The sequence below is a fragment of the Thunnus albacares genome, chromosome 17, assembly GCF_914725855.1.
Source record: "Thunnus albacares chromosome 17, fThuAlb1.1, whole genome shotgun sequence".
NCBI lineage: Eukaryota > Metazoa > Chordata > Actinopteri > Scombriformes > Scombridae > Thunnus > Thunnus albacares.
In genome coordinates, this window is record NC_058122.1 from 4,873,183 (window position 1) to 4,888,865 (window position 15,683).

The 15,683-nt window shown below is 40.9% G+C and overlaps 1 protein-coding gene across 3 annotated transcripts; it reads right to left on the reverse strand.

The window, feature by feature from the left end:
* Positions 1-4,774: 4,774 nt before the first annotated feature.
* On the reverse strand, positions 4,775-14,343 carry nags (N-acetylglutamate synthase). 3 transcript variants are annotated; one of them, XM_044332118.1, is made up of 10 exons: positions 14,037-14,343; positions 13,745-13,825; positions 12,309-13,418; positions 10,959-11,239; positions 9,866-10,079; positions 8,082-8,262; positions 7,811-7,850; positions 7,553-7,684; positions 7,247-7,429; positions 4,775-6,561 (listed from the first exon to the last, which is right to left on the reverse strand). In XM_044332118.1, the coding sequence occupies exons 3-10, from the start codon at positions 12,798-12,800 to the stop codon at positions 6,378-6,380; spliced, it is 1,707 nt and encodes a 568-aa protein (XP_044188053.1). In that variant the 5' UTR covers positions 12,801-13,418; positions 13,745-13,825; positions 14,037-14,343; the 3' UTR covers positions 4,775-6,377. The 3 variants fall into 3 exon arrangements, with proteins under 3 accessions (XP_044188053.1, XP_044188052.1, XP_044188051.1); XM_044332117.1 differs by lacking the exon at positions 14,037-14,343 and having other exon boundaries at positions 12,309-12,996; positions 13,334-13,418; positions 13,745-14,023; XM_044332116.1 differs by lacking the exons at positions 13,745-13,825; positions 14,037-14,343 and having other exon boundaries at positions 12,309-12,996; positions 13,288-13,451.
* Positions 14,344-15,683: the final 1,340 nt, after the last annotated feature.

Below are 15,683 nucleotides of genomic sequence, written 5' to 3' on the forward strand. Positions count from 1 at the left end.
GTTTTAATTAGTGTATAATCCCATGAAAATAAGAGTCATTGTGTTTTGGTTACCTTAGAATGAACCCTTTATATCTACATAGGAAGCGGGTCCTCTTCCACAGTGGCTGCCATGTTGCACCACCATGTTTCTACAGTAACCCAGAATGGACAAACCAAACACTGGCTTGATAGAGGGCTTTTCACCTTTTTTGCGAGTTTTGCAGCCACCATAGGTTCTCCTACATCCTTGGAAGGGGAGGGTGAAGGGAGGGGTATTCAATTGGTTGCAATCTGCACCGCTAGATGCCACTAAACTTTAAACCTACATAAAAACAAACATCTTAAAAATGCTGGCGATGTCCATGTCTGATCATAACCAGGTGACGTACAAATTAAAAGTCCTCTAGCATTTCATACACGTTCCAGCCATATACTAGGTTTTTGACCTAGTCTTGTTATCTTTACAATCAATATAGACCTGTGGCTTGGTCTCTCCATGGTCTCTCAATTGCCGACGTATGGTTTGTATGGAAGACCACCAACCAGAACACCTGGTATAGCCGGATTGGCATAACAAGGAAGATGATCATCGTCAGCTGGAAGTGGCTTATAGAACTGCCATACCTACCACAGAGCCGAGCTGGGTGCAGGTGATATCAAGATAAAGCTCTCTACCAATTGCCCTCTCAAGTTGTCAGGAAGTACCGTACATTTGCCCAGAAATGCCCCCTGATTACCTCTGCAGTTTCACTTAAAATCTCCACCTGCTTTCCTTCCCTGGGGAACCTGCTGTTCAGGAGGCCCTTAAACTCTGGGAAACCTTCAAGCAAGGTATCCCTGGTGCAGTGGAAAAGACTGGTCTGCCTGAAAGCCCTGGTTATCCATCCCTTCATTTGAACTCATCACACTGCCGTGCTGCTCATCTTGCTGGCACCCCTGTATCATTCCCTTTCTAAGGAAGCATCTTGATCAAGAGAAATATTGGGACGCCAAAGCTGACAGCACTGAAGCAGCCACCAGCAGGCATGACCATGCCACTGTTGGGCCTCAAACCACAAGGTCACACAGAGAAGGCCTACATGTACCCACTGAGACCTGACCACGAGGTGCCTTTTCCTTTCTTACCTCTGAGACAAAGGAACAGCACCAAAAACGCTGCTTACAGACAATGGGAGTCCATTGCAAACTCCATTTCCAGTAATGCTTTGCAATTTTCACACCTCAGCAGGGAACAGTCAACATACAGTCACTCATTGGCGGAGACGCTCCTGCACAGCGGAGCGTCCTGATGACACAGCCATGACATCACCGCCCCTTTTAAATCAGAGCACACCCTGAAAAATATGCCTCCATTGTGAACTGAGCTAGGAGGAACTTCGTCCTTCTGTGAGTCAGCTTCGCTAACGTAGGTACCCCACGCACGTGTTTTTCCCCTCACCAAAGTTGTCGATCAGAAACCAGACAACGTGCATTACAGACTGCCGTCCGTACGCATGCTGTCTGTGGACAAAGGAACCGCTTCTCTCCCTCTCACGATTGCCCTCCCTCTTCCCTCTCTTGTGACTAACATGCACACACACATACACGCACTGACATCTTTTTACACATCTGGTGGTCAGATAACGTTAGATACAGCGGTGCTCTATCTTTCCTTATCCGCCATCAGACACGTGTGTTTTTCACAGAACTGGTGAGTGCAAGACGCCGACCACCAGGCGGCGCCATCTTGCTATTGTCTAACCAAGACACCACCATACTTCCGCCATCCAGTTCTCGCGCAATGTGACTTCCTCCCATAGTCACGTCCGCGTCACAGACCAACAACGTCATCACGTCAGGCCACATCGCCATCTTCTCTCTCACACACACACACACACGCACACACACACACACACACACACACACATGCATTCCCCTGCATGTGCTCAACCCTGTACATAGCTGTTTGTTTGTGTTTTGCTTTGGTAGAATTAGATTTTAGAACAGTAGTTTATTGAACGAAGCATTTGTTAACTTTGTTAATTTTGGTAAGTTTAATAAATACTGTTATATCTTAAAGAGAAGTCTTTTGTCATTATTGTGTTTAACATATTGTGAAAAGTGGCTGATTGAAGGAGTCAGAGCTCGAATTCAGCCCTTCTTGGTTCACCCTTCAATGTTGATATCTCTCAGATATTAACATTCTAGGTGAACCTTTTTATGAGACTAACTTGTTTGGTTATTGATCGCGGTTTCCGGGTGGTGCCCCGTATTTGTTAATTTATATTAATAATTCTATTAATTGTTATAACTAGTTAATTATCGTTGTTAATTGATAATTATTGCAAATAATCAACTTTGTCCTCTGTACTTTCAGTCTCAGAAATTATTCAGAAAGTCAAAAATACACATACAATTGCACAACACTGTCATTATTTTAACTTTTTTGTGTTAACCGTGCAATTATGATTATAAAACAGCTAAACAACTAACCCAACTAACTTCTGTCAGGAACCTTTATCCAAACTTCAGAATACAAGTTGAGAGCATGCAGCATGTATGAGGGTGGAAATATGGAGTTGTACTGATTCTCCAAGATACAGTATGTAAATATGTACCACTCCAGGTAGGCCTACACAATCCAAACATATCAATATTTATTAATATGATCAATAACGTTTTGTTTTCACATTTCTCTTTCACAACAAATTGTGCAGATGGCCAAACACTTTTCAAAGCCCACTGTTGTGGTTAAAGGAGTAGTCTGTAGTTTTGGGAAGTCATCACAAAGACTGGAAACAGGGGGACATACAGTAGCTGGCATGGCTCTGTCTAAAGCTCACCAATTAACATATATCTCACTTGTTTAATCTGCACAAAAGAAGTGTATATGTCTTAGTCGGGCGCAATAACTCGTTGTTGCCATGAGAGACCTTAGTAAGTTACTGCACCCGTCAAGAAACTTTTCATATCAAATTCGTATTTTTTTTTAATATAGATTTGAGTTTTAACATTAATAACAAACATCAGCTGACGCAATAGACCCCAGCGGCCAGAGGGCCCAAAAGACAGAAGAATATCAAGAATGTATATTAATTTCTCATCAGTTTAGAATAAATTCACCTGTGAACAAACAATTCTTCATTCGTCACATGAACAAATAATTTTATTGTTGACTAATGGCAAGAATTACACAGAGATTCCAGTTTATTAAATTTCCAGGCGTGAAGGTGGGATTTACCAATTAAACTATCTCATATAAAACCAATGTGTGGTAAACATCAGACAGATGATATAAAACACAAACTAAGTAAATATCAGTACAAGACTTCAGGAAGTTATTGCTCTGGGCCAAGAAATAGCCCGGCACATAACCCTGCATGAAACTGCAACATGTCATATTTAAACTTCGGTTTTGTATGCAGATTAAACAAATGATATGTAAAAGGTGCTGGTAGTTGCATTTTGTCAGCTTTAAACAGATTAGCTGTTTCCCCTTGTTTCCAATCTTTGTGCTAAGCTAAGCTAACCAGCTGCTGGCAGTAGCTTCATATTTACTGACATGAGAGTGGTATTCATTTTCTCATCTAACTCACAGCGAGAAAGAGAATAAGCTCAGTCCCAAAAATATTAAACTATTCCTTTAAGATTTTTGAATGTGTTTTTCTGCCTCTCAGGTGTTTTCCATGCTATACAAACGAAGACTTGAATCATTCTAGGCACACAGTACTGTCACAGTGACCAATGTTTATACTTATATGAATTTCTACTACCTGAGCTATAAATAATTTATTAGCCATTATTAAAGCCAGTGGTTAGTTCTTATAAACCCTTCTTAAAACTAACTGTATTGAGCTTGACTGAATTAACATAATTAAACTGAAATTAATTTGTAACATTCAGTTGTTTGGTATCTGGTGTCATGGAAACTTCACCAGTGATGAATTATTATTATCATAGTGTCTAATAATCAAGAGGATGAAGTTAATCTATAGAAGCAACATTCTCTACCGAAGTCTCACTAAAGGTTATTTTATCATTTCGTTGTATCACTGTCTGTGTTTGCTGCTTTTACAACCTCCACTTGTGCTACCCAAAGGTTCTAAATAAGAGTGAACTAAATAAAGTTGTCTTCATGTACAAATTAAAACCACTTGTCACCACACCTAATATTCCAGTGTTTCAAAAGCTGCTAGCCGACCTTCTTCATTACTCACTTCCTGCTGTGAGGGCCAAAAAAATGAAGATAGCATGAGTGATGTGACTCCATCTAACCTTTTCTTGTGCAAATGCACACTCAATTACCCTGGGAACAAATCAGTGAGAAATCTATCATCATCTTGATGATAGAATAAGAGTATAGCTAAAGTAGTACTTTATGTTTGTGTGGTGATGCAGTAAAAACTTCAAAGATCTTAAGTCTTGCAAACAAAAACATTGTGTTAACTGTGGTATATAACCTGACTCAAACAAGTTTCAAGACTCTGTGAATGAAATTTCAGTCTAAAACTAAAAAAAATCTCTTACCCTGTTTTGTGAAAAAACTCAATGGGCTAACATTTCCAAAGTGGCTCCAGCAAGGAATGCAAAAGGTCAGGACTGAGGAGAAGAAAATGTCACACCACTAGTTTTAGCCAATGTTTTGCTCATGGACTCTTTATCAATTTTAAGTGTCTCCCAGCTGCCTTTAGTAGACAAAAATATGTCAAGGAGAGAAGTACGTGAATTACTTGCATCACTGCAACAAACCTAAACACACACACACGCTATTCCATCACTGCACTTGAAATGAAACCACAGCGTAAACACCAAAATAGTTCTTATTGAAGTGTTCAGGTTTATTAAAATTATTTCTTCAAACAATCAAAGAATGATACAGGAGCAAACAAATCAGAGTCACTTCATTCTTCACTATTTCCTCTACCACTATCAGAAACCTTGGGTGTGCTCACATTTGTCCTTTTGTTTTCATTTGCCTTTTAGCTTTTACATTTATTACTGAAGTGGCTGTTACAGAGTTTGATTGAGATGCTCAGAAACAGGCTTGCCAAGTGATGGACTACAAGCATCGAGTGATAGCTAAGGTAAGAAAGAACAAAATACAAATGGTGTAAACATTTGAACTGAGTAAACCGGATCCCTCATCCTGCATAAACGCTGCTGATCTGAAGGCTCCACCAACAGGTCAAAAACTAGAACTGACCTCCACTATGAAGGAAAATAGTTTATTAAGGCTGCTACAACTAAAGAAAATAAGCAAATGATCACAACTGGCGAATGAAAATCTGTCATCTGCCGAAAATGCTTCAAGCAAATAAGAAAATAGCCTGAACTGAAAACAGCATATTCAGTGTTATCAGGCTACAATTTCTGAGTAAAAAAATACAGCTTTTTGTAACATTAAGAAAAATGCTATTCTAGCATATTATTACTGTTATTATCATATTAGGAAATAGCACCTTGTCAGATCTGGACATGTTGTGGAATATTTGGTCTGGCGCACTTTAATGATGCTGATATTGCACCCTCGGGCATTTAAGTGCTTCCTGTTATAAAACTGTTGACCTGTTGTAAACGACCTGTTATTTGTCACTATTTTGTGCTTGTGAATTTATATGACAACATAATACAGATTAAAGAGGTACTCCAGCCATTTAGTATTGCACTTCCATGAAGTGAGGGCACTTGCAAGAGTCACATTAAATAAAGAATGGTCAAAAACAAAGCAGCAGAAGCTGAGATATCCTAACTTTTAGCTCCTTGTATGAGACCAGCTCTTAAAACGCTAGATCCTATGTTCACCATAATGCAACTCAATTGGCATTTAGAATAAATCACCCAAAAAGATATGGAGGCAATACAGAACCTGGCTGTGTTTGTGAAGGCATACAGTACAGATATCACTTTGGAAAAGCTCAGTTTTCCTGGTCCACAGTACAATGACCTTAAGAATTCATCACTTAGGAGAGGATTTCCAAAAAACACCTTTTTTTAGTGTAATGCGGATGCAAGGCGAAAATAGAGCGCAAAAGTTGCTTTTTCAAATTAAGCTTTAGCGTGAACATGGTCTTGATGTTTCCTGGCAAAGTGGAAATGCCTCTGGAACACTATTGGAACCATGAGTAACCATTATCTTAATGCTATCCCCAGCTCTAATCACTAATACACTTAGAGCTAACCCCAGCTTTAAAAATAGAGGAAGATTTATAGTTTGTCAAGATACTGCATATAACACTGTAGCTTTGGTTTTCAAGTTTCAAGGTAGAGAGAAACCCAAGAAAAAAATCAAAACAGAAAAAGTCCATGGCTCTAAGGCTGAACAAAAAGAAAACTTCAGAGCCTTGGAGCTATAAGAATTACAGTGCTTCATATTCTCCAGTTGAAGAGCTGCACAAGCAGCAGCTAGGAAGAAGCATTTCAGGACCTTGCGGTAGGTGGTGGGGGGGGCTGCTGAGAGGCAGCGAGAGAGGAGGCGTGGAAAGAGTCGGGAAGATTCTTGGCATACTCCACCAGCTCGTAGGAATCTCTGATGTCTGTCAGGCCCAACCAGAAGACTGTCCACACACCGTTAACAAAGCTGCCATCACACTGCTTAAAGTACCTGGACAGACAAGGAGAAAGAGAGAAAGATCACATGTCAAATGTCATTTTTTGGTTTTCAATTAATGTTGTGACAAGACATAAGTCTACGCTGTATTTTAAACATGATACTTTGGGTTAATGCTAAAGGTAGCATGCTAACATGCTCACAATGCTGAAGTTTAGCAGGAATGTTAACAAGGTCACCATCTTAGTAGCATGCTAAAATTGACTAATTTGCACTAACTGGTCATAAACCAAAGTATTGAATACATTGCATTTGAACTGATGATGGAGTTAAAGGAAAAGGTAGTTGGACTATCAAGGTCAATTCATCCCATGGCAACCCACTTTCACTCAAAACCAAAAATGTCAACCTCATGGTGGTGCTAGAGAAAAAGTCAGGGGAACACCAAAATCATTTACATTCATTGTCTGGAAATCATGAATGTCTAGTCAGTGGATGAGTGAAAACTCTGACCTGCTGGTGGTGCTCAATGAACAAAGTCATTAGAATTCATCCTCCATCAATACCTCAAGAGGCAAAGCAACAACATTCCCTCAAAAAAGGCTAGGAGATTGAGGCAGAAAGTCAATCAAACTATTTTAGCTTAGCTTTCAGCTAATGTCAATGTTTAGCCAAAAACTCAACTGGAAAGTCTTAAAAGGTGTGTGTGTGTGTGTGTGTGTGTGTGTGTGTGTCTTACCAGGGGTTGATCCTGTTGGTGGCTCTGGACCTCCAGAACAGTTTGCCTAGGTCCTGTCTAATACACTCCCAGAGGATGTGGCTGGTGCCCTGGCCCTGCTTACTGCTGCTCACGACAAACTTGTCGAGGTAGGGAGTGCCACTGTTCACCGGCTCCATGGTGATGATGGCTGCCGCGCTGTAGCTGGAGGGGCAGAAAATCTTTAGGAGTGAGGCTCACTGGATTAAAATAAACCTTTGTTTAAAAAGACAGACTAGATGCTGCTGTTAATGTGGTCTGGTCTAAGACTAGAATGGTTGTACACACCCTTCAGAGAGGTAGATGGAGTGCAGTCGTCCTTTCAGAGAGTCCACGTAATCTTGCTTCAGAGTTTTATCAAACGACATGTTGATGAGAGCCAGAAGACGCTCAACATCGATCCCATCCAAAGAGCTGTACCTGCACACACACACCCAAACCTCTAAAGTCAATGTAAATGCAAGAGATCAGTCAAATGAAGTGTGTTTTCTACAGTTAGGGTTAAGTAGGTGTAAGTGTTTGTGTGCATGTGTGATAGCTACTCACCGGTGTATGGGGTCTCCATTTTTAAAGAGTGACCCAGACCCTGAGAGAGACGGACAGACAGAAAAACAAGCAGTTAAGCAAATCCTATTGAGATATAAACTCATGTTGATTATTGTTGGGTGGTGAAAACAACCTCTCCACACACACATGCACACACACAGATGGGTAAGCGGCCTCTTGGGTTACAGGAAGGGCTACCACCTCAAAATAGACAGCTTTTGCCACGTGTGTGTACGTATGAGAGAGTCAGTGAGCTGGTCAGTGGTCTCACCTCTGTGGCTGAACAGCTCAGTCAGCAGAGTGTCAGCGGAGGTGATCACCGCAGAGGACTCGGTTGGCAGCTGATTGAGCAGTCTGGCTATAGTGGTCACTCTGCGCCGCTCTGCACCGCTCAGCCATGCCGCCATGGACAGACTGGGCAGGTCGCTAGGCAACGACACTGTGCCCAGCACCTGTAACACAAAAAACAATTGTTGAGGAGGAGTTGTACAAGTTATTTTAAACACAGTACGTTTATTCTGAAGAGGCAGTCTACTGTGCATGTAGTCAGACTGAACTGTTTCTCACATTAAGATTGCTTCTCTCATCAGGGCTTCTAAAGGGGTTAGTATGCTTCAACTGAAGTGCAACGCCCTCCTTTTGCACCTCTCCACCATCAACTTGAGGGGACTGCATGCAGCAACTTTTGTAATTTCCCAAAACTAACAATGTGACAAACACCTGGTGAAGAAGGAATGATTTGAACTTTTATCTCAAGCTGTATTTTTCATTTTCCACACAACTACTTCTGTCACTTTTCATGTGTACAACTGAGTGCAACACCATGAATGCCCTTAATCCATTTTTGAATAGTCATCATGTCTTGCCCCTTGGCTTTTCACCTCATATTGCGTGGGGCTGTTCTGAATAGCTACAAGACATGGTCTGACAACATACAAACTGGTTCATGTCAAGCATGCCCCAGCCTTAGTGCCTGTTCACACTTGAAAGTGGCACAACAAAATCCGTTCTCATGTACTTGCAAAATAGGTGGTTCTAGAAGCCTTGTTATGTAATGACTATCGGTGTGACACATACGATAGTTTAACCCATTGTGGATTCTCTGGTTCTCTCCCTTCCATCTTTTGTCTTCTTTCGTCTGCACTGTCAGAGCATCTCTAATTCAAATCTGGCAGGGAACCTTTGTTGTTACATCATCCCTGTCTCTCTTTGTTTATTTTCTGTTATCTCTTTACTGTTAAATCTCCTATACATACTGCCTGCTACTGCCTGCAGTTTTTGCTAAGAATGTTCGTTGTCAAAAGGGGACGTTTCCACTCATCAGCATGTAAGACACTTTCTTTGTTGCTCCTTGAGCTCTGTTGAAACCAAATTTAGATGACAAGCAATTATAATTTGCAGATGCTAGTTGGTACCCTGTGATATCCTCCTTTAATACAAGTTTAGCCCACTTTTTGCACTTTGACCCAGCCATGTCCACTACTCAACTGAGAGCAGATCCACTGCCAGGAGGCCACTCCACAGCCCTGCCCTTGACTGACATGGCTTTCCTTCGCAAGTTAGACAGTTACCCTGCTAACTTTCCTGAACTTTCTCAGCTAGCTCTGACAAAACAGCTAGCTTACTACACAAGTGAGGCAGTGGAGGCATCAAATGAGCGGAGCAACATTAACTCTACAACCTTGTCTGACTGCCTACTTACGACACTGCAATCTCAAAACACACAGTGCAGTTGTATGACATCACAAGGGTAAATATAAAGCAGCGTTTCCTCTACCATTGCCTTGGAGAGGCAGCCCGCCCAGACACGGCCTGCTCAGACACTGACGGATGGACATCGCTGGCCATATATTCTTATGACAGTCACAGTAAATTGTATCTCTGACGCATTATGGTACATGGGTTCTGTTTGAATTAATTCCAACAAATTACTTGTTAGTTTAAATTTGTTCGAACTTGACTTTTTGAAATAGTGACAGCCCTACTATATACAAACATGAGTACATCTACTATGTTCACAGAGACACAGTCTTAAGCAGGAGCTAACTGTCATGCCTTGTGTTCTTGGCTGCGCAGGCCTCCTGAGTTGTTCAGAAACATGACTTTGTGGGGCTGCAGGGCTCGGGAAATGGCTGCTGTCACCTCCGTCGGGTCCAATATTACCGAGCAACCTTGCCCGTCCCTTCCCACTGGGCAAACCAATGGGATTGTCCCACAGTTCAGACTCCACTGGAGGAGGCTGGTATCTACAGCAATGGAGGGTGGAGCACTGCAGGGAGAGGAGAAGGAAGACGACAAAGACAGGGTTTAGAGATCCTGAAGGATGTTAGGAGAGAGGAAAGAAGTAAGAAAAGGAGGCAGGATTGAAGACAGAGAAAAGCATGAAAGGATGGAAGAAAATTAGTGAAGGAAAACAAGTGTCATGTAAGGAAAATTAACTTGTGCTGTATTTTTATAGTTTCCATACCTTACTAATATTAATAATAACAAAATAATAATAATTCATAGTGTTTTTAGACACATACTCCACAATAAAAGTTAGTTTTAGGTCTATATTTTTAATAATCAAAAAACAGGCAATACAAACTAGAGATGAAAAAAGTGGGCATTTAGGAGGCAGGGGGTAAAATGAAAACTGCTAGTTTTATCATGAGAAATGTAGGATCCAGCAGGTTTGGAGCTTGACCCAAAGGTCCACTTACTAACTTTTTCCAGAGTTTTCCAGAATAGATCAGTTGCATGCATGAAATGTTTTATGTACAGTATGCGCAATCTATGTTTCCCCTTGCTACAAGAAACATTCCCTTTTGGGAACAGTAAAGTCGTAGTTAAGTGTTTGCATCAGTTCTAAAAACTTAAATTTTTCCTCTTTTTGAACAAATACAAATCTTGCAAAAAATGGTCATATTATCAGTTCTGTACTAGGTGGACACAACACAGTATGGCTTCACACCTACAGCACTAAACTGTTTTTTACTGTGTAATATTAAGGCAATGCTTTGGAATATTAAATTGAATAACAAAGATAAAGGGAAATAGTAAACCTCCTAATGTGATAAGAAACCATCTACAATGATGGAAATCAGGAGGTGAATTTGGTTCACTTTTGACCCATTCTGAGGACTGGACTGGATGTCTCAACCCTCACCTGCTTCCACGTGGTGCTTCATGCAGCAAGAGGAAGGACTCGGCTGAGAAGAATGGCAGGACAGTGCCTGAGTGCTGCTGAAGAGCCTCAGTCAGCTGCTGGCTCCGCTCTACTAGCCCCCCGGTGCCCAGAGCCCCAGTCACCGGTTCTACGGGCCTCGTCTCTTCGTGCTCAGACCAGCCCATCACCACCACAGGCGTCATATCCATCCTCTGCAGGAAGGTGAGCCCGAAGGCCAGCCTCTGAACCATCTCCCTACTGTTGAACACTGAGCTGTCCACCTGGGAGAGACAAATACAGGCAGCACACAGGTGGACAGACAGAAAGACAAAAAATGATATTTAGCACAGTACCAAAGTAGTTTTTTTTCAGGGTCTGAACCACAAAACATGATGGATTTGGTCAACACATCAGTCCTTTTCCTGTAGTTGACTCTCTATAGTGTCATAGAATTTGTCACAGATTTGTTTACAATGTGACTTTGTTCTCTTTACTTTTCTGTTTTCAGAAGATGGGTCTGTAGACATGTTTTTGTGTTTTTTTACTGCTCATTTTTCTTTTCTAATTTTGGTATTTTACAGTGATCACTCAGGTCTGATGGATTTAGAAACAAAGTTAACTTGCTTGAACACACAAAACAAACCTTTTTGGTATCATACTACTTAAAATAGTAGTATTAGTTATGAAATACAAAACATTTGACCCATGGTAAATTGATGGCTTCCGTAAGCTTATAATACTTTCTTGGACTTTGTGTAAGATCTTTTGGAAACCTTTATGTTAAGACTGTTTTCACTACTTTTAAGAAAAAAAATGCTTCATTTTCTGATGTGATTTTTTTTTTTTTTTTTTTTTTTGAGAAATGCCTACCATCTAATAGTTTGACATAAAGTCAAAAATGGAAAAAAAAAAAAAAGAAAAGAAAAGAAATGAATTTGAAATGTATTTATTTTTTTAATGGGCTTCCATATAATATCCTGAAACGGATCTAGATAAAATTGCATGGGGTGGCAAGAAGTTTTGATGGGCTGGCATAGGCGAAAAGGATGTCAGTATATTTGGTTCATGGCTAAAATATAGCCTATTTCCATTAATTGTGTATTATGGATTTTTTCCCCCATTTCTTGCTTAATTCAGTGCTTTGGACATTGTAGGAACACAGTGGTGGTGACCGAAAATTATTTTTACAATTAGCCTGCAGTATTAGGAGCTGGGGGGGGGGGCAGCAGCCCCTCCTTGCCCCCCTGTAGACCCCTGTATTCAACACAATTCATAGGGCCTATATGGTGCAAGTTAATCTGAGTCAAAATCAACATCTTCAATAAAGTTGTTTAAAGTGAATAAATGTACCTCCAGTACAGCAAAAGCAGGAGACTGAGATAAAGTCGCTCTCTGAAACTGGGTCAGCCAGTACCGGGCCTCCTGAGGGTCCCCACCAACTTCATTAAGAAAAGCCTTGACGTCCCGGTATATCAGATTCCGGTTGGCCAACACTTGTCGGTCTGAAGCGGAGAAATACCCCAGGTGCTCCGGCTGGGCCAAAGCCGCGGTTTTTCCTCCCGTGCCGGCCGCGTTGGAGCTCATCATGCGGCGCTGGGGGCCCAACATCCTCCGCTGCTGCTGGCCGGGACCGCGGATCAGCACCGGGGGAGACGGGCTCGACAGGTACCTTCCTGCCATGACCATGGCCCGGCAACCGGAGGAACCGCTGTTCACTTTGGCCATGTTGCCTGTTGACAGAGTCCAGAGTCTCTCAGGCTGGCGGTTGCAGTGGGAGAGTACCTCATGAAGTCTCAGCCGAGCGCTGCTGGTAGCTCGCAGAAGCCCCGTCAAGAGTTTCATTCAATGCGCTGCTGCGTCGGCACTTCTCGCATTTCATCAGAGCGGGGAACGGGATGGGGTGGGGTGGGGTGGTGGATGCTATGGGGTATGGAAGTTGTACATAGTTCGTCTGCTTTAGGATGATGTTGTAGAGTTCAGGTTTAACCACGCTTGTTTTCTTACTGCTCACACAGTAGCCCACCTAAACCTGCCTCCCCTGTTGAGAAACAGTTAGAGCAATGTTGGATAGATGATGGGCCACTGGGTTCTGTGACTCATGAGATGCTGGATAATAACCTTATTTTTTAATTTTATTTCTCTGACTTGGACCAGCGGTGGTAATTAGGCTGGAAATGTGGGCTACATTTTTTTGGAATGAAAAAAAAACATCTCAAGGAAAGCAAAATGCTATTGTGACGGGAGATTATCTTTTCTGACTATATATACTTCACAGCTTATAACGCCCCGTTAAGTTTCTTTTATATGGCTGATAATAATGACAGCCTACAGTCTCTGCATTGTGTTGTGATGATGGTGGTGGACAAACGGCTGACAGTTAGCAGTTGACTCCAACGAAGACACATAGACTGCTCCGATGTCGATTCAATGACTGTTTATTGCTCAGAAGCACTTCGGGATCTGGGGGATATAAGCCCGGTCTTAGTGAAACTATTCAATATAAATAAAATCATAATCAAAGAAAACTTACAATACTAATAAATGATTTCTGTAGCGAAGCTTAATAACCGTTAAGTAACAAACCACAGGGCCAACAGTCTTGACCAGGATCAAAGACTTACTACAGGTCTATTACAAATTACACAGAGACACTATTGACACAGATGGATCAGTACACATAGATAATCACTCTGAATGTCAATATAGTTATAATTAGTAATTAATTCTCTCTCAGATCAGCTATACGTTAATATTAACAGGTTTTCATTTATCAGTCACACACTCACCTGGAGGATACAAGCCCGGTCTGACTTGTTACCCCGGTGATGAGCTTTATAGCTGCATCGTTACCTTGGATACTGTGTAGCCTAGTATTAAATATGAAATATAAGCCTATTTCTGATATGGGCCATTCACAGCCAAACTCACAAAAGAATGTACCAGTTAATATGTTTCAACACCTTTTGCTGAAATGAAATACAACATGACTTTGAACCCACATAGCAGTACAGTAGCATTTTCTGCTCTATGTGTGAATTATCCTTTAAAGAACTTGCGCATTTGTCAAAACAGTCTCACCGCCAAAGTCCAGTCAGTAGCTGGTCTGGAGCGTTCCATCATATCACGTGATCTTCCTCAGCAGGTGGAGTTAACTAGTTGTCATGGAATTGTAGATGCTCAAATTTCCATTTTTCTGAGACTTTTAAGGACTCTTTGATTTCAACTTCTGCGCTGACTTTAAATTTCATTGGTGATTGGTGCAGTTTAGTTCAACAGGATTGGTTTACTTGTAATTTTGATATTAAAGGCTTAGAAACACGTAATACATTAATACAGTATCATAGTTGTTGGGCCAAATGCTGTATTATAATGACTTTTTTTATTTTATCAAACACAAGCCATACATATTTGTAACTACTGTCAAACTGTAATTTGTGTCATTTATGTAACTCTTTGCCTTTGTTAAAATGTATATATTATATATACAGTAAAAATGTATAAAATTCTCAATTTAAAACATGGGGTTCCTCCACTTCCTTGTAATTACCATGACTTCAATCAGACCTTCCTGTAGTTGTATCTTATTTTGCCCATGGTTAGGATAAGGACTGAGTTTTAGTACGTATGTATGAACAGTGTGTGGTCTCTGTCTACCCCTGGAGGAGATCAAGGGGTAATACACTGATCCAGGTATGAATTACATATTTTTATCCCCACTTAACAGTGTAAGTTACTCTTGAAAAAGTTTAGTTTTGTTTGATTTATATTTATGATCTGATTTTTTTTTAAAGTGCTCTGAAATTTCTTTTGTAAATTTCTTTCTATTATGTATATAGTGGTTAAGCTTATGTGAGAACCTGGCAACTGTAATTGCAGGTAGTTTTGTTTGGTTTCTTTTGTTTTGTTTTTCATGTGGGTGAACTGATCCTTTAATTAGAAGAAAATCAGATGACTATTGATGTGCTTATGTTGATGAGTTTAGTTGATATTATTGTACATAGTTGAAAATCACCATTAGATACTATTATGCACAATGACCCAGAGGCAAGGATTGCAGCTGCACATGCCTGTATCTTATAATATGGACAATATGTGTGCTTCATCATACTGCATTGTCTACTCTGGGCTGAACTATGACTCTCTAAAACCATAGTGTTCTGTCTTACATAAGTCATGACAGTTGGATGAAGTTTTACTAGAGTTGACAACAACTACACTAGTTACTACTGTAGTGCAACAAAACTGTCATGGGTAAAAAGTCAATAAGTACCTTATCAAACCACCTGTTCAACAAGCATAAACATGTAGAAAAGCAATACTTTCAACTGCTTTGCCTGCAATGTCCCATCCACCACCAGTATGTTTTACATAACCACAGTGCACTGGTTAAGCTAATAACATGAAAGCTGTCTGTATGTAGCCTAACTGTTTATCTGAGTTTGCCAAATATCTTAAAACCAGCCTCTCCTCTCTACCAGCAGTACCTGCAGCAGTGAATCACATCAGTTGCAGAGGGAGGAGGACAGTGGGCAGGAAGAAAGACTGCCTGCGCAGACAGAAGCTGTGAACACGCCTCTTGAATCAGGTTGTGGTGACAGATGGGTTGAAATTGTATGTTGTCTGTGAATTGTGTGTGTTTCATAGACAATCTGGAAAGTTGAGTAACATCAGAAAATATGGGAGAAACCCAGGAAAAGCAGGAGTATTGGCAAGTCTAAGCACGCT

Coding starts and splice junctions, on each gene's coding strand:
- nags (XM_044332118.1), bottom strand. CDS start 12,800: ATGAAACTCTTGACGGGGCTTCTGCGAGCTACCAGCAGCGCTCGGCTG. Junction 7,685..7,810: donor AATGGAGACCCCATACACCG/GTGAGTAGCTAT, acceptor GTGTGTGTGCAG/GTACAGCTCTTTGGATGGGA. Junction 6,562..7,246: donor ACCAACAGGATCAACCCCTG/GTAAGACACACA, acceptor TTGTCTGTCCAG/GTACTTTAAGCAGTGTGATG.